The 20,065-nt window shown below is 51.3% G+C and overlaps 3 protein-coding genes across 3 annotated transcripts; 1 reads left to right on the forward strand and 2 right to left on the reverse strand.

The window, feature by feature from the left end:
* Positions 1 to 197: 197 nt before the first annotated feature.
* Positions 198 to 1,547, reverse strand: P152DRAFT_290301 (uncharacterized protein). Its single transcript, XM_033675012.1, has 2 exons — positions 795 to 1,547; positions 198 to 667 (listed from the first exon to the last, which is right to left on the reverse strand). Exons 1-2 carry the CDS (start codon positions 1,250 to 1,252, stop codon positions 268 to 270), a joined length of 858 nt encoding a protein of 285 aa, XP_033535375.1. The 5' UTR covers positions 1,253 to 1,547; the 3' UTR covers positions 198 to 267.
* A 9,055-nt stretch (positions 1,548 to 10,602) lies between these two features.
* Positions 10,603 to 15,559, reverse strand: P152DRAFT_290512 (uncharacterized protein). Its single transcript, XM_033675013.1, has 9 exons — positions 14,950 to 15,559; positions 14,221 to 14,899; positions 14,064 to 14,162; positions 13,426 to 13,882; positions 13,120 to 13,222; positions 12,348 to 13,063; positions 11,897 to 12,297; positions 11,598 to 11,836; positions 10,603 to 11,547 (listed from the first exon to the last, which is right to left on the reverse strand). The coding sequence occupies exons 1-9, from the start codon at positions 15,448 to 15,450 to the stop codon at positions 10,738 to 10,740; spliced, it is 4,005 nt and encodes a 1,334-aa protein (XP_033535376.1). The 5' UTR covers positions 15,451 to 15,559; the 3' UTR covers positions 10,603 to 10,737.
* Positions 15,560 to 16,748: 1,189 nt separating this feature from the next.
* On the forward strand, positions 16,749 to 19,424 carry P152DRAFT_414102 (snare docking complex subunit). Its single transcript, XM_033677015.1, has 5 exons — positions 16,749 to 16,981; positions 17,035 to 17,257; positions 17,313 to 17,695; positions 17,748 to 18,591; positions 18,642 to 19,424. Exons 1-5 carry the CDS (start codon positions 16,933 to 16,935, stop codon positions 19,255 to 19,257), a joined length of 2,115 nt encoding a protein of 704 aa, XP_033535377.1. The 5' UTR covers positions 16,749 to 16,932; the 3' UTR covers positions 19,258 to 19,424.
* The last annotated feature ends 641 nt before the right edge of the window (positions 19,425 to 20,065 follow it).

Below are 20,065 nucleotides of genomic sequence, written 5' to 3' on the forward strand. Positions count from 1 at the left end.
GCCATCATTAAGAAGATGATAATCAACTCTCTCGGAGCGAAGACGGCGCTTCCCAAGAGACATGGATAAGTCATCCATATTAAGAAAGAAGTTGCAACATATTGATATGCTTTGTATCTCTTAGAGCTCAAATCCTCTAGTTGGAGCATGTTGGGTAAACAAAAGTCGCGACTGCTGGGCATTCATTCATTGGCTCGGCTTTTGCCGAATAAGTCTTGGCATTATTTACGAATATTCGCGAATAATACGAATAAAACGTCTCGAAATTTAGTCGAATACGAATAATCGTTCCCAGGGAAAAGTCGAATACGAATAGCCAAAATCCTTATTCGTGTCCAGCCCTAGTGACTGGTGCAAGTGAAGTGTGGCAGGCAACACACCAGGCCAATGGGCGAGAGGTCGGGCAAAGCGCGGCGAAATTCCGGGAGAGGGAGAAGATGAGATGTGCTTGAGGAGAGGGATCAAGGGAATGGGGGACGTACGCTTGAAACTCGCAATCGAGCACCTCCATTTCGAGACCATACTCATCGACCTTGGTCTGGCAGACGCGGCGGGACTTGGCTTCCATGCCTTCCTTCTCTTGCAGCTGGGTGATCTCATGCGCGTTGGCGATGCGGCGAATGAGCTTGGGTCGGAGTTCGAGTTCAGAGATCTTGCAGCCGAGGACCTCTGCGCGTTTCTGAACGATCTGCTGCGCGGCGTTCTCCACGTCGTTCGGCACGGCTCCGGGAATGAGGCCTTCGGGCGCGCGGATCTGACTGGCGCCGGCGAACTTGCGGGAGAACATGAGGAGCCAGCGGATGTGGTTCTGCGTGGACTTCTCCTTCACCACCTTCGCTTCTTCGACGGAAATCCCGGCGGCGGTGACGCAGCCGAGATCCGTTCCGCGGTCGCCGTCGACGATCACCATGTCGCCCACTTTGGGTCGCAGGCCCACGGATTCCGGAACGTGGTAGACGTCGATGCGGTCGCACTTGAAGGCGACGGCGTAGAGGATCTTGGGTCCGAAGGTGCCGCGAGGGTTCGTATCGACATTGACAAGACGATGTTCTTCGTTGAGGCGACGTTCTTCGGCTGCCTCGTGCTGGAGACGAGCCATGGTGGCTTGGCCGCTGAAGTACCGGGCTGCGAATTGATAACTGTGAGCCTCGATCATAGAGACGTTTTCCTTCATGATGCAATCAGGATTGTAGATGCCATCCAGATGGAGGCGACCCTCGTAAGACGACTGACGGGTGTGATTGTGTTCCATGATGAGAAAGTGGAGTGTAGGAGATAGGGCGAAGTGAAGTGGGAGTCGGGGGGTGGTGAGCTCGCAGTAAACGCGAAGCGATGTCGCAGTAAAAATGAATTTGACAAATTGAAAAGTGAGAAAAGGATGCTCTCAGTGTGAACAAGAGGATATAATCAACGGATATAATCAACTGAAAGAGGTTTTCAGGAATTCCTTGCGTGTTGAATGTGTAGAAACGGTTGACGAAAGAGGAAGGGAGGAAAAGGACTGAGATGGAGGTGTGATGATCAGTGCGGAATGGTGTGGAATTTGATGGCAATGAGAGTGATTGAGAATTACTGCATCTTTATGTGATTTAAGGAATCTCTGAGTGTCTATTTTCAGAGCCCAAAGTCACAACGAGTCTGTGTGTAACAGGTCGTAGTGCAGGCGTAGATAGATCACAGATCAGTAGTAGGCTATACATAGCACAACAATGATTCTGGTGAGGTCTGCTTCCACGATGCGAAAGATGACAGTGGTGATGTAGGAGATCAGAACGATTGATATCATCGATGAGTGAGTGATCAGGATGTGCTGTTGGTTGTACTTGATCAAAGAAAGCTGGTATTATGAAACCAGTGGTGCAGAAGTTGAAGTTGGAAGCAGAAGAAGCAGAAGAAGTGAGGGGGTTTGCGATGGAAGATTCCGGAATAGGCAACGATAGTGCATGTGTGAAGGAATGAAAACGGACTCACCATCAGTGGGTTGGGTGTCTGTGATCGTCGGCTCGACGATGCCCTCGTGCGTGTGACCATGACGTTGTGCCACCCCTTCACCCACATGAAGGGCGGTCAGTTCACGATGCAACGGTGAACGAGTCGACAGAGCCATAGTAGAGGGGATAGCCAGCTGTGCTCCTGGTCTTGCAGGAACATCCGCAAGGGAGTGCCTTCGGCTCTGAGGAGGTTCAGGGAAGTTCCCAAATCCCAATGAGGACTGCCACATGCCCTTAGTGCCTCGACCTGCTCCGTCAGTAGTTTCTTCATATTGTCCTGGAAGCGGGGCGCGGGATGTAGAAAGGTAGTCGAGTGGCGGTGCTTCCTGGCCAGGGAGAAGTCCGGGGGGTATCACCGATCCCTGGGATCCCGTGCTTTGCCCGCCAGGGGTCAAGTCATGCGGTCGAGCAAACTGCTGAGGCCACGAGTTATCAAGCGTCGATCCAGCTTCGGGGGTCGGATCCCACTGGGTGGCCATCGTGTCGAAGTAGTGGATGTCAGTGCCGGCGGTGTCGGGACGCGGGGTGGGTCGATCTTGCGAATCGTGACGTGCGGGACGGGAATCGGGTCGGCGGTAGACTGGACGACCTCCTGACAGCGGAGGTCGGCCTCGGCGGCTCGCTTGAGAATCGTCGAATCGCGTCTGCGAACCTCGCTTGTACAAGTTTGGACGCTGCACGAGGTTCGCGGGTCGGAATTCGGAGGAGCCAGTGGCATCATCATCAGCGCCTTCGAGCTGTCCGACGCTGTAGGATTGAGATCGTGTGTTCTTCATCACGGGTTGGAGAGGGTATGCGAAAGGGATCTTGCTTTGGGCGCCGTGGGAGACACTTTCCTCAGGGACGTTACCAAGCGGTTGAGGTCTTCCCCAAATACCAGAACGATCCAATCCAAGTGAATCGAAGGAGCTTCGAGGTTGAGGACGCCCCAGCCCAGGAATCTCACGACCCCATGGCTGAGAGGACACTCGCTTGATCGGGGCGGCGAAGTCTCGTTCTTCATCAGAGGACGTCAATGCCTCCGAATCTGGAGTTTTCTTCCTCTCCATCCTATTGCCAAAAGATGCCGAATTGAAGGGCTGTTTTGAATCCATCATGTCGAGGGTGCATGGAACGCGAACAGGGTGTTGTCACGTGATTTCACCACCTCCTTTTGGCTTGATGGCGCGAAGGGAAGGGATGACGGGATGAAATCGTGTGTGGCTTGATCGAGATCGTGGATGAAAAAGTAATGGGTGAGAGGAAGTAGAAACTAGAAGGATAGTCGGAGAATGAGCGATACCAGGTGTGCGTAGCTGTGAAAGCACTGATGGAGGATCTCAGATGGCGTTCAAGAGAGAGGAAACCTGTTGATTCAAGAGGAACCAAAAGATATCCTGAAGTGATAAACTTAAGCAAGTTCCGTAAGTGAGTGAAAGGTTCCGAAAGATTCCGGATGGATCCGCGAGATCGTGAGTAGGTAGGGGGTGTGGTGTAGTTCGTATAGGTGCACCCGAGCACAGTCAAAACGCTCTGTTCACGGCAGCCAATACCCCTACCTATTGAGGTCGGACGAACTGATCTTAAGGCTGACTTTCTGCTGTCGAAACAGGAGAATTCTATTCGCCTTGGCAGTGGGCTCCTGGAGTCGGAGAACCAAGCAGAGAGCAAGACAAGGGGCTCGACACCCGGATTAGGACCGAGCGATTTCTGTATTTTACTACGATAGCATTAGCACCACGTCCATCCTATTCCATAGCGTGCATATCAGCGAGCACATCAGTGAGCAGAGCATTCGAATCAGATCAGATGGTTGCCGTGTCCCTTCCCATCGCGAGGCCGCGAGGCGGCGTGGCTGCCCGTCGCAATGATTGCGGTCTTGGTGATTTCCTCATCTTCTGACTCTCCTCGTCTTCACTCATCCACTCCTCAACCACACTGTACTATCAATTGTCTTTAAAAGTTTCTTCATCCACCTGTAACTGTTTCCTTTGTCAAGAATACACTGGCGGACGCCGCAGCAACCCATGTGTTGTATCATAGGAGCTGCGATGATCTTCTGCGGCCGGACCTGGGAACGATGGCGGGAGCGACGACGCCCACGAACCATCCAAGGTCGTCCACCCACGCCTCTCGATTTCGAATTTCGACCCACTCGACGAGATTATGTTCTCGACAACCATACTTGATGGAGTAATCCTGCATTTGCACTCAAACAGGGGTACAGTGGCAGCTGACCGCAACTGAATGCTCATTCGAACGCAACGCTGACATGACGACTAGGAAAAGCACAACGACTCACCACGACCGAAATCCAACCGTATTCTAACAAATGGTATATGTCCCAAGCCTGTTCTATTGAGGGCTGCAAGAAACCAAGCCTCTAGGTATGTCAGCATCCGGATGCGATCATATGTATGACTGACAGTGGCCTATCAGCAGGTATTTTGCAGGACGACTTACAAGACAAGTCTATGATCCAAGAGGCAAAGGATGTGTCGGCAAACGCCTTTATCCAGTCGAAATCTGGACGGCATTAGCATTGTGATGGGCAATGTATAATACGGTCAATGAAAGGCTCGAAAGCCAACTGCAAACTCGTCCCAACTTGCACCCACAGAACCTACCAGACGAGAACCCGAACAAGCGCCACGAATATAATCCAAGTCTATCAGAGCGCCTCGAGTCTAGTAGAAGACTTTAGAAGAGCCAATGGTGTATTACGGTCGAGGGTGGTGGTCGACGTCGTCGTCGTCGGTGTGCGGTGACCCGACTCGGCCGACGTCGATCGTCGAGACAACGTTCGCACGCAGAGGTCCGAAAACGCGTGGAGACCAACAATGGCGCAACAGAAATCGTGGAGAAGATGGAATCTCAGGATCGCGCTCGAGGACGTGGACGCATTGTCGCTTTCGTCGAGAAAGCGACTCTGGAAGTATACACGGCGCAACTAGCTCCACCTCTCGTTCACCCTCGTCAATAGCGGAGCGCTGCAATACCTCGCGAAGGAACAATAGTTGGCGAAGAAAAGAAGGATGAAAGATGAAGTTCGCGGCGAGATGAGACGTGTGGTTCGACCGTGCAGGGCAGCTTTTCCCCAACTTTCGCTATAATGTGGGGCTGGTCCAAGCCGCGGCACCACAGTGATCCGAATGGTCCGCCAGCGATTAGCGGCCTGGTTTGTGGAACAACAAAAAGAGGCAAAATGAAGACACAATGCGGCATGTAACCGACGAACGCTGTCCGATCACGATCAACGAAATCGGTATCGAATGTTGGACCCTTTCTAGTTCATCCCTCCGAACGGTTTTGATGGGATGATCAGATGGAGGACGAAGGAGGCCAGAACAAGAACGAACGAAACGGCGGGCACTTGACAGCTGTTAGCGACCAGAACCCCATGGCGTCAAAAGCCCTTGAATGCTTTCTGGACGCATAAGCACGGTCCCGTCCAAGGATCAGGGGCCTGATATGAAAATGCGGAGAGCATTAGCCCAACAACGGCGTAGTGGTGCGAGTCTGCGAGAAGGTTTAGAAAACCCCGCTGCACGTCGAATCCGGTTCGCCTGGCACCTGGGTATCAACGGCTGCTAGCTGGGCATTTTAGAGTCTCCCTGGGGCGGCCTGGGCTGGACCTGGGGTAAACAGGGCAAGATTTCTCGATGCCTTAATGGAATTGAGACCAGGATGACGAGCTGCAAACATCCCCCTTTCAGTGGGCAACCCAACAACAACCCAATTCCCGGTGCTTTGAGGAAGGTGGCTGCAAGGTGGCCGTTACGTGCTCCAATTAGCAGACTTTTCATCCATCGTTGATCATTGGGCCCTCGCGGAGGACGAAGACACAGGATACACGACTCACCATATTACGCCTGCCAGGAAATATCTCTCGCCTGCACACTCCCCGCCCTCCACCATCATCCAGGTGAGGGCATTGGCTTTCTTTGAGCAGTACGGCCGCAGGGATATCGTCTGTTGAGCGAAAGTATTGTGGATCCATTATCCTGCTCAGAACGAGGAGAATCCCGAATCGAGGAACGGATTTGCCGCCCTCAACGGTGCAGCATATCCTGTTCGCAATAGTTAAATTCGACGCCTATTAAGCATTCTTTCGCCATCTGATCGTCATCAGATGAATGAGCTAGAAAGACGCGATAGCAAGTGGTCGGGAGATGCCCAGATGCCAGACCTTAGTGCTGCAGAGCCTGGTTGGACAAAATGCACACGATGCGGAACCTATCCAAAGCAGGACTAGCCTATCTTGCAATTCCCCTGTGTGGATTACGAACACAAACTCGTTAGCTGAGCAATGGAGAAAGCATCACGCGGACCTACGCAGCGATCCAGGGTTTTGGTTACGCAACAGAAGACCATGCTGGTGGCGGCCATCCCTGCAGCCACTCTCTGATATTATGTCCTGCCGGTCCTAGACTACTTCAAGTCCAATGCGGAACATTGCTTAAGGAGAGGATACGATCGTCTCATGGGCCAGGATCCCTCCGTCCACGATGCCATCAGAGGGAAGGGTGGCCGGAGATCCTCAACGGCGTTGTTGACCTGCGGAACACTCACTCTGCAGCTGCTCTGGCCATCTCTCTGGATCCATGATGGCTACTCACCGGTTCCATGTCCTCTCACAACCTTTGGCCTCATCCTGGCAATCGAATTGACCCCGCACCAAGCAATGTATAGCGATATTGCAGCGTTGCGCTGTTCGTATACGGGCCGGTCGTGCCTTACGATGGAGCTCCACCTTCGTCGTGTTTCTGCCATGGGATTGAATATGTCTACGGTGACATTCAAGCTTACGATTTCTCCAGAGCTGAAGGGATCTGTCATCGACAGCTTTCGATTCTCTACAGTACGCTAGCGTTATGCATTCGAAGATGCTTCCTCGTAACATAACTATTCGTTTGGACTGGTTCCACCTCTGGTGTCCTCGGATTCCTCGACTTTCTCATCCCAACTTGTATGGACGACAATGTTAGCCTTGTGCTTCAAAGAAAAGACGCTGGCTCGAATCCATGGGTATCGAGGGCACGCGGAGCATCACTCACCTTTAACCCATTGTTTGTTGTTTGCCAAAGTGCTCGGACGAAACGATTATGCTGTGTCAGTCCAGAAAATGGCCGCCGTCGGATCATATGCGCTTCGTCTCGACTATTGTTCCATGTCGGCAGATCTTTATGAGTGTTGCCTTTAGAAAACACAGGAGTCGTTCCTTCGCATAAAGATCTCGTTGGAGTCGAGGTCGAGCGGCTGAAGATACGACTCGGATCAGCTATCTCAACTTATGACAAGCCTCGAAGCCGCAAAGTACCTTTGTGATCGACTCGGCATCCCCATAGTATTCGCAAGCCATCCGCTTCTGGGACTCAACGAACGCTTGACATCTCTTCCTACGCTCGTCTCGGACAGCTCGATCCCTTTCCTTAGGATCGGCGATGTGAGGTGGGATGCCCCATTCCGTCTCCCCGGCTCGGAAGCAGGCTATCTTTTTCACTGTTATAATTCTCGTCAGCGTACGATTGAGACGATTGACTGACTGACCCCATTGGAGTTCTATCAGCGCAGGACCCACGTGGAGTTGGTGCGTTCATCGAACATGGCAGAATGAGGCTCCTAGGACTGAATGATGGAGCTGTCAGTGATGGAGAAGTCGAGTACTTACAAAGCGATCGGACGTTTTTGCATCCAAGCTTAAATATAAGCTTAGATTCGATCAAGGCTCGTCGAGCCTTGCGAGGTCGGGTGGCTGTTCGAACCTTCTGAGCCATTGTGACTCACTGTTAGTGACGTCGGAGTGGTTACGTTGAGCCTGGGGGCTGTTGATGGAGGTAAGGCTTTGAATTGAGACCGGGTTCCTCAAGAGGCGAATTTGCTGAACGGAATGGGCGACAACAACCAAAGTCTGCAGTGTGAAGGCTGGCAAGAAATCTATCTATACCCACTGGAGGATCTGTCAGTCGTTGAGTTTGTCCAGCATTCTGGGAAAGCACAGTCCTGCACCGCTGCCGACCGAAACCCAGGGGTACATGGGAGAACCACTGGAGAAACAGTGACTGACGAACTGGAATATGGAGAACATGACCACGACTCTAGAATCGAGGCTGAATGAGGCTCGAGATGGAAGAGATGATGAAAGTGTATAGATGGGCTTATTGGGATGTGATCGGTCTTGTGAATGGGGAGGTGTTGTCTTTCAGTGGCGTCCGGGAGGACCAGCACGAATTCTTTGACCTCACTAGCCTCTGGGGTACGGTTGTACCCACCTCTTCCCATAATTGCTAGCATGCGGAATCCTTGTTCTTAGTAGCTTGGTTGAGGGAGGATGTCGGTAATGGGATGGGATGCTCGTGAGAATGAGTGCGGATTTTGGACATGCAGTGGTGGTTGTGCGGCCTTCGAAGGCAGTCTTGCTCCAGGCTCCTATTCTGAATTACCGACAGCACCGTACACTGGCTGACTGGGACTTCCACAACAAGGACTTGGTATTTGCCTCAGCAAAATCCTTTTTCACCTTTCTAAAGGCAACTCCAATTGGGACCCCTCCTTCATCGGCACGGACGATCTGATGGGAAGATCTTAATGGCCCTGAAGCATGTCCAAAGATGTCGAACGATCTGGATTGTTCCCTTCTTACCTCATATCCCCGCTCTTGAGATATGTCTTGACCTCCGGAAGCATTCCTACCGGGCCTCGAAATCTCTGGATCGCATGGTCATTCGCTTCTTAGATTGGAAGGAATTCCTGCTCCAAAGCAGAACCTCAGGGCGTCAGAAACTCCGAATCCTACGGTCGCTCCCTTCCCAAAAAGGCTAGTAGTTAATGGTGGTGAAGGATACCAAGCAGCTCGAAACTCCAATTCTATGGTCGCTACCTTCCTGGACTGGAAGAAATAGCTAGCCCTGAAGCATACTATCAGGCTAGCAAAAGCTCTGAATCTCCCAGTCGCTATCATCCTGGAGTACACAGTGTTAACGATCCTGGAGCGTACCCCCAGTACGTCGAGCTCTCTCAATTGTACGGTGGCAATCTTCTAGGCTAGAAACTATTAGTGGTCCTGAAGCTTATCTGCAGAGCGCCTGAACCTCTTGATCGCTACCTTCTCTACTCATATTCCCAGTCTCGACGTAAGTACTGGCCTTTCTTAGTTCGGCAAGTCGATAATACATGTGCGACTTCTGTTCACGCAGACTGGAGGAGGAAGTCGAAGATGAAACGCCGTCAAGTTCTTCCACACCTAGAGCACGAGTTTTTGAGTCCCACTAGCCGCCCCCTGTTCTGCGCCACGATCGGAATTACCACCCAGCTCACAGTTCTGCGTAATCATCGGCTCTGAATCGCCGCTTAACCCCTGAACACGAGAACTAGATATGGTTCTGAAGACATCGACTTGCTCGGCTTGAGACACACTCTGATCGAACTCTTTCTCAGGTGCACTGGGGTGCTAGACACTTCACTGCTTCGAAAAAGGGGGTTCCGAGCAGGATGACCATTTTCACAGCCCCTGTACACGCTTCGATAATACCGACACCCCCTGCGACATCTCGGCGTCCCGTCACTTCTGCCCTCCATGCAGAGAAGCACCGATGAACCACACCGAACACGAGAGGTATATATCCCGCACTACAATGAGTCAAGAAATTCATGTCACAATCCCTTGTGCAGTGTCTTCGGAACAGGACAGACAGACAGCCTTGCGATTTAGGCCTCCAGTTTGGAGGCGCTCCACCCCCCTGCTCCCCACGGTCCTCCCTCGGACCCATACCTGATGATGGAGCCCCAGCTCCCAGGAGCATGCTCCCAACCACGCCAACTCCGCCTGTGACCGCACAAGCTCCAGAAGACAAGACCCTCTGATGTCGTGGGCAACCGCAATGCGCCCACTTCACGCGCGGATGCTACCACTGCACCGATGTGCCGAATCGTCTGCTTCGGGGGGAGGGGAGGATGAAGAGCCACGGGATGAATGCAAGAAGGAATGTGAAGCGTTCATAGAGGCTCAGAGCCGTCCGTCGACAGATGATGCCGAGTCAATGAAGACGGTGCCACATATTCGGAATAGAATAGACAGACCAGCATGTAAATCGGGCAGCAGGCAATTATTACAATGGGGTCAGTGGTCAATGCATGCCATCGGATCTACTTGATCCTGGGATGGGAGGGGATGGGAGGGACATTTCTATTGAGCACTTGTATGGTGTTCAGGAGGGCCAAAGTCCATGGGGCCGAAGACATGGATCTTGTATATTAGACCAAATCACAAAATGGCATTCGGCATAGCTTTGAAGACATCACGACTGATCTTCTATGAGACCAACCAACCACCATGTGCATCAGGAAGAACACAGTTTATCTGAAACTGCTTTTTGATTGGCGGATTCTAATGTACATCTGTGACCGAAAAACCAGGATGATATCATCCTCCGAGACTCATGCAATGGGCTGTCCACCTTACTATACGGACTTTACGACGCATCGTAGAGTCAGGTAGGGAGACAGACTTCTATTAGCAGGAATAGAAGATGGAACTGCAGACGATGCCTGTCAAGGCGGGTATCCCTGGATCCATGCAATGAAATCGACGCTTGTTCCCGAACGTGGAAACCCGAACCCGTGTGAAAGAAAACCCTTATAGTCCTATACAATGCGGATCGCGATGCTTGAAAGAAAGAAGGGAGGTATTCATAGCCTCGTGTATGTGCTGATACATTTGTGTGAAAGGCACAGCGATGTCAACCACCGGATGCGCAATCGACCTGGATCAAACTTGATCGTGGCGGTAGGTGCATTCAGAGCCTTTGAGACACCTGCCTTCTGCGAAAAACCGGCATGATTGAGTGAACTTCTTTGCCGGGTTGCCGGCGGGCTTGAACTTCTTCCTTGCCGGGTTTCCCATCCCATCATCCATCTCCGGCTCTCGAGGGCGTCGTCGACTTTCCTCTTCATGTGCCGGCGGCTGGTTGTAGTTCGTCTGATAGTAGGGATTCGCACTGTAATACTGCTGTTGATACTGTGCGGAGTATCCCTGGGCCCATGGATTCTGGGCCTGAGCGTCTTGCTGCTGTTGAGGGCCAGTCGGTGTGCTGGCTTTCAATTGCTCTAGGAGCGCTGATACCTCTGCAGAATTCACGCCACCCGTAGTTGCAGCTCCGGTTGCTGTTGGTGCACTTCCCGATGTCGCTTGAGCATTCGAGTAATGGGATTGGTCATATGAAGGCGCCACAGACGCTTCAGTCGAGATGTAGCCGTGGTTTCGAAGGTCGGCGAGCAGGGAATTCAGATCAACAGCAGGGGCGGGGGTTGGATCTTGAGGCGCCGCGCTTGAAGATGAGTTAGGTGCGGCGAATCGCGCAAAGACTTCTTCCAAGCTGGCTTGCTGTTGTTGCTCCTGTTGCTTCGATTGCTGCTCTCGATCTCTTTCCTGTTGTGCTTGCTGCTTCTGGTATTCGGTGGAGACATAAGTCTGACGACTTCGAGATTCGAACCAGTGGCGACGAGAAGCTTCATGGTGGTCCGGGGCCTCGGGCATGAGTTCCGACGGAGGAAGATATCCCCTCTCAACTTCACGATTCTGTGGATGTCGTTAGCAAAACAGTAGTTCAGTCATGTGCGAAAACTCACCACTACCCAGTCGGGGAGCTGCATGGAAGCAGGTTCTTTGACATTCTCACCGGCATCTTGCTTGCGAGGTTCGCGAGGTGTAGGAGGGATGTCGGAAGGATCCAGGTAGTGCACCAAGAGTGTTGTGGACTCTCGATGATTCTGCTCTTCGTCGTCTGGAGAGACTATGGGTGTTTTGCCACCGTAGATGGTCGTGTTTTTCTCTGCCGCCTCTTTGGGAAGCACCGAGTAGTCAATGTCTAGATAGGGGAAATAGTCAGTGCTCAGATCCAAAGCGATAAGTGCAGGGTAGTTCGTACTCGAAGGCGTGGTCCACTCCCGAATATCCTCCTCCTTCGGCAGATCTAGAGCTTCGGCCATCGCCACCTCCTCGTCAACATCAACATGTCGTTTCAACACTTGACCTTCACTCCTCATGTCATTGAGATCGACGTCCATGTTTGTATCGAGGCTTCTCTCGGAAGGATCGCTTTTGAACTCACGGACCGCTACGAGCATCTCATCCACAGGCCAGGACACGCGAAGATGACGTCTTGATTCCTTTCTCATTCGCTTAGCCTTCTCTTCAGGTGTCTCCGGAGGTCCCTCGGGCTCCTTCTTTGCAGGTTTTTCCACCACCTTTTCCCTCGTCAGCTCCTCCATGGTATCTCGAAATGAGAAAGCTGGTTTGGACGGGCCCGCTGGTTTCTCAGGGACCTTACTGAGGTAATGGTTAGCATGGGTGAATTTCAGTTCAATGGCATTACTCACGCGACAAATGTATCCCTTTCCCTGTCCTTAGCAGTAGCAGCGGGAGTAGCCAAAGCTGATGGTTTTTTCGATGCCGACGAAAGTGACGTGAATAAATTTGGCGCCTTCGCCATTGCTTTTGCTTTGACAGCATTGGCCAATTTTGAGCTTCCCGGTTCACCATCCTTCCCTGATAACACAGCTGCTGATCGCTTCACTGGAATTACGCCGGACTTGGTTGCAGCAGCCCTCCCACTGAGCATTGACATATTTCCAGCCTGTTTGGGCCCCGAAAGTGATGCACTGACAGAACCTGGACCATGCTTTACAACTTTGGATGGGCCAACACCAGATGCTTGCACTCCAACCCCTTTGGTTACGGTCGACATTTTTGATGCGCCAGATGCGAATGGTGTCCCTTGAACATGCTTGGCTGAATCACTATCAAGCGAGCGCTTTACTCCAGCGACGGATGGGGCTGCCCTCACGATAGTGGCTGGCTTGGTGGACACCGGTGGGTTGGATGGAGTAAGGGCATTAACCCCATCATTGTTGGCCATCGTCGGGGAGCCAACAGACAACTTACTCTTCCTTGCAACCTCCAGGATACTTTGTGCCAACTTCTTCGTCTGCTCATCTCCCTTTTTCTCGATCCTGGCCATCACCTTGTCCCAAGTTTTGCCAGTTCCTTTTCCTGTGGTGACTTCTCGTGATATCGAAGGGCTTCGTGCAAGTAGCTAGACCATTTTCTAAATTAGTAACCAAGTCCAGTGCTTTAGGAAAAAAACCTTACCTCCAATGCAGCCTTCAGGAGACCACCGGCGTAGTCATTCTGGTTCACACGGTCGGCCATGAAAGAGAGGAACAAGGTAAGGAAGGAAGCATCTGTCCCAAATCTAAAGTAGAAATTATAGTCAGTTACAGATCATCATAGCCAACACACAGAAGCCATCTCGCGACTCAGTACTATATCGTGTACTCGCCACATAACTCCAGACCTCTCTAGCATTGAACTGCACAGCTTCTTGATCCACAGCTGTCCAGGACAAAGCAAAGGAATACGATGGGCGGCAGTGTGAAAACTGGTGAAAGCACTTACCTCGAGATGATTTGCGGGTGGCCATGTTCCTGAGCAGCCTTAAACGCCACCTCAAGCTGATTCCGTTGAAAATCCACTTTGGATTTGATGCTAGCCTTCAGGGCATCAGTAGCAGCAGCATCGTAGTCGCCCTTGTCCTTCTTCCAACGATCACGGATGGCACTGATGACCACCCAGTACATGCCAAGACACCCTCTAACCTCTGCGCCCGTTAATGGCTGCCTCTTCGGCTTCCATAGCGCTTTGATGGTGTCATATTTAATAGCTTCCAGCGGCTCCTTGGGACGTTGACCAGGCAAAGGGGATACCTCCATTTCTTCAACCGATTCAGGTTCCGAGTCGTCACTGCTCTCATCCGACTGCTCCGAGCTCTCGGCGTCTTCGGACTCAGAGGCAGCGATCTGTCCAATGGGTTTGGCACCCTTCTTGGCCTTTTCTATGGGAGATTTACTGGCTACTGCAAGATCAATGTTAGTTTTCAAGTTCAAGAAGAAAAATAACAGTGAAAGCGTGTATCTAGGGATGAATGCATGGGTCACGTGCTGAGGTGCTCGAACCACATATCGATTAGGGGCACACTCCCTACACGTGCTTAAGCCGTAACACACGGGCAATTGAAGGAACTTAAATCCACCTACCTGTGGCGCTTTTGAGGGCATCGACACTACTACCTTTGATCTTCGCAGCCTCTGCATAGGAGAATCGCTCCTTCTTCAAACTATCCGACTTGATCACACCTTGGAAGAATTAGTACGGGTTGAAAATTTGACATGTTAGGGGAGTGGACACCCTCACCTTTTGACCAGCTCAGCTTAACCGTCCCAGTTAGGATGTCAGCGAACTTCATTATCTTCTCCACCTTCCGATCCTGTGGAAGGTCAATTTTATCAATGATAGAGAACTGTTTCCTATCTTTGGAGAACTGTTTCCCCACTTGGTGGCTCTTCGGAACTCTCACAAAAGGGGCGAGAGTCTCCTGCGATTTGTCGGATACCGCCGCCGATATCTCACCCTCAGCACCCAACGTTGTGCGTCCCGGTGCCACTTGGGCACCTGTGAATTGTTGGTTTGGGGTGACGGAAGGCGACAGAGAGGAGCCGGAGGGCATGATCATTGCATATTGCTGGGGATTCGTCATCTGCGGAGCAATGGTGCGCAAGTTGGTCGATGTCATCGACGGCACCGGGTTTTGCTGTTGAATACGGACATTGCTGCTGCCCGGTGGGGGTGTGGCCTGGGATCCAGCGCCGGACAGTTGACTGGGAGTGAATGCCCGTGAAGGGCCTTGTGCAATGGACAGATGGTTTTGATATGGACTGCCATGGCTGAGAGCTTGAGATGCAGTCAAGCTTCCGTCTTTCTTGAAGGTCGGAGGAAGCTGAGATAGGGATGCTGTCTTTTGAGCAGGAGATCCATGTGAAAGTGATGGGGAGCATCGAGCGTCATGCTGTGCAAACGGACTCGATGTTCGCGGCTATCTAACTGTCAGTATGGAGAACTCAGGGGGTGATCACGTGATCATACCTGTTGCGATTGGAGCTGCCCGACAGTCGCATGGTTCGGGTAAACGTTGGAAGATCCGTTGGATTGAAAAGCAGTCAAATCATTTGAATCGTCCAGGACTGACGGGTGTTGGTAGGACGGCTGCTGGTAGGTTTCGAAGTGGCCACCCTGAGCGGCTTGAAGCGCATATCCAGTCGACGATCCATACAGGGATGGGTCCACAGCAGCATCAACATGAGAAAAGGGAGAACCAGACAGCGTAGGATCGCTGAATTGATTTGGATCATGAGGTAAGAATCCTGAGGAATAAGGCACCGTATGGCTATACTGCCCTTCGGTTGAAGACGGTTGCTGATGAGGTTGCTGATGCGGTTGCCATATTGATTGTTGATCGTTCCAGTTCAAGTTATCTTGATACAGCCCTTGACCATATCCTCCCTGAAAATTGTTCTCAGTGTTGGGAAAGGTATTATTGAGCAACAAATCATCTCCTGTATAAGGAGGGCCATGATCTGAAGCCATGGCTGCAAGTTGGTGTAGGGGTCGATCGATGCCGGGTTGATGTTTTACCGAAGTTTAAGCGGGTTGCGGAGCGAAAGGATGCAGCCCGTGGAAGAAAAGGACTGAAATGTTGGGTCCTCGGCGGACCGTTTGCGCGTAAGTCGCCAAACCACTTTTCACACAACACCAAAATGCCCTAACACCCAGGCAACGTCCAAGTCGGTCCTGGTGCCAATTTGATGCGTCGGACAGGCTATCCAGAGGGAACCTTCCCTGTCGAAGACGCGATTCTCGGGCTCTCCAGCACACTCCTCCACGGCACGACCGTATGCACCAAGTCGACTCGACAGGGACCACAGGTTTGCTCCTGTGAGCCCGTCGTTGGGTTGGACGATATTATTTCGGAACTCCGAGACAGGACTATGCCTTCTCTGATTTCATACGATGCTTTCCTCACAGGAAGTTAGAGCGCCTTAATTCTCAGAAAGCAGACCTGTGCCTTGGGCTCTGTGCCTACACGATGTCGCGGCCGCAACCAAGCAGTCCTTTAGAACTAGAATGACGGCTTCACTAACATCGGCGCTGCATCCCGCTCCCAGGGAATGCAGATGGATAGCACGATCTTATGGTTCGTCCTTTAGAAGTCTTAGACAACTTCAGCAACGAATTTATGTTGGGTTTGAGCTCTCCTTGGCTGCAGGAATGAGTGAGAAATGAGTCCTCCACGGCCATGCAACCCCAACCTCACAACCTCGATTAACGAGTACACACCTCCATTCACGAGTCTGGGGCTTCCCAAATCAGCAGGAGAAAGGGATTTCAAGAGTTAGGGTTGAAAGAGGTCACTTTAAGGCACTTAGAGGATGGTTTGGGACGAGTTTTCGATGGAAAATGTTGATGAAGCTCTCCAGAAGTTGGGAGATTGCGAGGAGCAGGAGACTCGTTCTTGGTGGAGCGGTCACGTTATCTCGTCGTTGCTTGGCAGATATTACTTAGTCATTCAAGTAGCATGGATTGTAATGTATGAGAGGCTGAGATAAGTCTTGGTCCCTGCGTTGCTATGCAATCCAGCGATTGTTGCAGTGGCCAGAATGGCATATCTGGATCTTGTCAGTTTTCAATGTATGACTACTAGAGAATAATAATTTGTTGTTTAAACAATGGCAATACTGAAATGTTCCTAGTATGGGAAGAGACGAGTTGAACTAACCGGAAGTATACATGATCCAAAATAATGGGGGATGATGTATTGATTCCTTGTTGCCTTGCTACCTTATTTCCTCTCTATCCAAGATCCAGGTATCAACGCAGCGTGAACTGCTACGTAACTGAAGTTGAAGAAGAAAGGGACACCTCATACGTCTACTCTGTGACCATTCATTGCCTACGGAGCTTAAAAAGTACAAGCCAGCTTCAATTCAGAGCTATGCTCTTTAAATTCAGATAGCCAATCCACAAACACATGTCGGGAACGCCTGATTGAACATCGCGATCGAACGAAACATGTCCGACATGGCGTCAACGTCGCTGTCACTGCGGGATCGGCAGCTGCGTGAGTGGACAGAATTCCATGAAATGTATTAATATGTACTGATATACGTATAGGCTCAATTGTGCGCATGCTGAACCTGAACCACGAGCCTCCAGCGTCACAAGAAGACGAACACGACCAACAAGCGAATGGTGGACTTCCCCATTCCTCATCACTCGTTGACGAGAACGGTCTGCCAATATGGAAAGTCCTTGTATTCGACAACATGGGGAGGGACATTATCAGCAGCGTTATGCGCGTGCAAGACCTAAGAGAATGCGGCATCACGATCCATCTGTATGTTCGCGGTTCGCGGTTTCGCACCTACAAGCCATGCTAACCAGATGCGCAGTAATATAAACACCACAAGAGCATCAATACCAGATGTACCCGTCATCTACCTTGTCGAACCGACCTTGCCGAACCTCCAGATCATCACATCCGACCTTGCGCGAAACCTTTACTCTCCTGCCTACATCAACTGCTTACATTCGATACCCCGGCAATTACTCGAGGATTTCGCATCAGAATCCGCGAAGACAGGGACAACAGAGCACATCGCTCAAGTATACGACCAATACCTCAATTTCATTGTCACGGAGCCGGACCTCTTCAGTCTGGGGCTGGGAAGCGGCGTATACTGGGCCATGAACAGTGCCAAGACACCGGATGAGGAATTGGACGCAACTGTGGACAAGGTGGTCAGCGGGCTGTTCAGTGTAGTTGTCACAATGGGTATGTTAACAAATACCCTGCTATGGAGCCCTACTGACATTATGTGTTTCAGGATCAATACCAATCATCCGGTGTCCAAAAGGCGGCGCAGCTGAGATGATATCTGCAAAACTCGATAGAAAACTGCGGGATCATATCTTGAACTCGAAAGACAACCTATTTTCCAGCGGATCCCAGTCGAAGTCTGCTGAAGCACAATCATCTCGACCTGTTCTCGTCATTGTTGACCGCACTGTCGATTTGATCCCCATGCTATCTCACTCGTGGACCTATCAGTCGCTAGTACATGATGTCCTCAAAATGCGCCTAAACAGGATCACAGTCGAGGTACCAAAGGACGAAACCAACCCGAGTGGAGGAGTAGAAAAGAAGAACTTCCATTTGGATTCCAAGGACTTCTTCTGGAATCGCAATGCCCCGGTCCCATTTCCGCAAGTAGCGGAGGATATCGACAACGAACTCACGAAGTACAAGGAAGATGCGGACGAGATCATGAAGAAGACTGGTGTCAACTCAATACAAGACCTCGATGGAGACAACAGTGCTTCTGCTCATCATCTCAAAGCTGCAATAACTCAGTTGCCGGAGCTCCGGGAGCGGAAGGGCATCTTGGATATGCATATGAGCATTGCTACAGCTTTGTTGACCGGAATCAAAGAGCGCCAGCTGGATAACTACTACCAGCTGGAGGAAACCATTCTGAAACAGACCAAAGCACAAATCATGGAGCTCATCGCCGACCAGGACAAAGGCAAAGACCCTTTGGATAAACTTCGTCTATTCATCATCTGGTACCTAAGCACGGAACAAGAGGTCTCCCGCGCTGAGTTCCAGCGTTTCGAGGAGGCACTGAAAACCGCTGGTGCTGAAACGGCTTCGCTAGCATACATCAACGGGTGAGTCAATCCAGTAAACATCCCCTAAGCCCCATCTAACCTCCTCCCAGCGTCCGCGGTCTCACCCGCATGACAATGATGTCCAGCGCCCCCTCCCAACCCACGCAATCCACCTCCACCGAGCTCTTCCGCGGCTTCTCCTCCATGTCCACCCGCTTCACCGACCGCTTCAAAGAGGTCGGCATCAGCGCCAACTTCGAGAACCTCATCTCCGGCGTCAAGAACTTCCTGCCAGCCGACAAGGACTTCACCCTCACCAAGATCACCGAGTCGCTGATGGACCCCCAGAACGCCTCCTCCTCTGCCATCGCTAAGACCGAGAACTATCTGTTCTTCGACCCCCGCAGCTCGACGGCGAGGGGCATCGTGCCCACGGCCAGCCAGGCGCGGAGTCAGGCTCCGGGGGCGCCGGGCGTGTCGAGGGGCATCGAGGCGAGTTTTGGGCAGCGAAGGCAGGGGTTTGCGGAGGCGATCGTGTTCACGGTGGGAGGTGGGAGCATGGACGAGTATGGAAACTTGCAGGAATGGGCGACGCGGACGGGTGCCGGCGGTGGGCCGGCGACGGCGACAGGGCCGAAGAAACGGGTGGTGTATGGAAGCACGGAGTTGTTGAATGCGCAGGATTTCGTGAGCAAGGAGTTAGCGAGATTGGGGGAGGAGGCTTGAGTGAGGGGTGGAAGCCCTGTTGTGCGGCATCGCTGTATAAGTGCTAGAATTTAGGATGGTTCGGATATTGTATCCTATCTGATCAAGCTGAAGGCACTGCCTGGACAGGCATACGCAATTATAATATACCTCAAAAACAACAGTTGATATCTTGGATTGTGCATATTATTACAGTATCCACTAAGTTAGTTATGGAAACTAGAGTTCCGGGATATACTAATTCGCCTCCAGTTTACTTTTCATAAATGCGTTGTCCACGATATCTGTAGTTATCCATTTTTAGCTCTAGACCCCCTGGAACTTCCACTGGTCGTGATCCTACTTCGATATTTGCAAGAAACACAGGTACCATCCACGCTAAGCCCAACGTTGCCCCTGACATGATACATGTTCTCGTTTCCTTAGTTCTCGTTCTCCTCGAGGACCAGAGTAATAGTGACATGAATTGGTTGACCTGGGCCTTGTTGAACTTAGACTTGGTAAACGTTGTACGAGGAGTAGGGCTGGACACGAATATTCGATTACGAATATTCGTACGAATATTCGTAGTCGAATACGAATAAAATTTAGAATTTCCGCTTACTAATATTCGTACGAATAATATTCGCATTATTCGTAATTATTCGTAATTATTCGTAAATCTCTGAAGCTATTTCCATGTATCTCGCAGCATCATAAGACGCCTCATAGTCTCTGCACTCATTGAGCTCCTCCGCACTCCTAAGAGATCTCTTCCCCCACTGAACAGTCTTTCGACTGATACCCCAGATGCTGGTATAGCCAAATAATCTCTGGCAGCTGCAGCCAT

The sequence above is a fragment of the Eremomyces bilateralis genome (assembly GCF_010015585.1).
Source record: "Eremomyces bilateralis CBS 781.70 unplaced genomic scaffold P152scaffold_6, whole genome shotgun sequence".
Lineage (NCBI taxonomy): Eukaryota > Fungi > Ascomycota > Dothideomycetes > Eremomycetales > Eremomycetaceae > Eremomyces > Eremomyces bilateralis.

Excerpts from the sequence above, each read along its gene's own strand:
- P152DRAFT_290512 (XM_033675013.1), bottom strand. The coding sequence starts at position 15,450 with ATGGCTTCAGATCATGGCCCTCCTTATACAGGAGATGATTTGTTGCTC. Across the intron at positions 14,900-14,949 it reads GGCAGCTCCAATCGCAACAG|CCGCGAACATCGAGTCCGTT; the intron begins GTATGATCACGT and ends ACAGTTAGATAG. Across the intron at positions 14,163-14,220 it reads TAAGCTGAGCTGGTCAAAAG|GTGTGATCAAGTCGGATAGT; the intron begins GTGAGGGTGTCC and ends AATTCTTCCAAG.
- P152DRAFT_290301 (XM_033675012.1), bottom strand. The coding sequence starts at position 1,252 with ATGGAACACAATCACACCCGTCAGTCGTCTTACGAGGGTCGCCTCCAT. Across the intron at positions 668-794 it reads ACGCAGAACCACATCCGCTG|GTCCTCGGCTGCAAGATCTC; the intron begins GCTCCTCATGTT and ends AAACGCGCAGAG.
- P152DRAFT_414102 (XM_033677015.1), top strand. The coding sequence starts at position 16,933 with ATGTCCGACATGGCGTCAACGTCGCTGTCACTGCGGGATCGGCAGCTG. Across the intron at positions 16,982-17,034 it reads ACTGCGGGATCGGCAGCTGC|GCTCAATTGTGCGCATGCTG; the intron begins GTGAGTGGACAG and ends ATATACGTATAG. Across the intron at positions 17,696-17,747 it reads CAGTGTAGTTGTCACAATGG|GATCAATACCAATCATCCGG; the intron begins GTATGTTAACAA and ends TATGTGTTTCAG.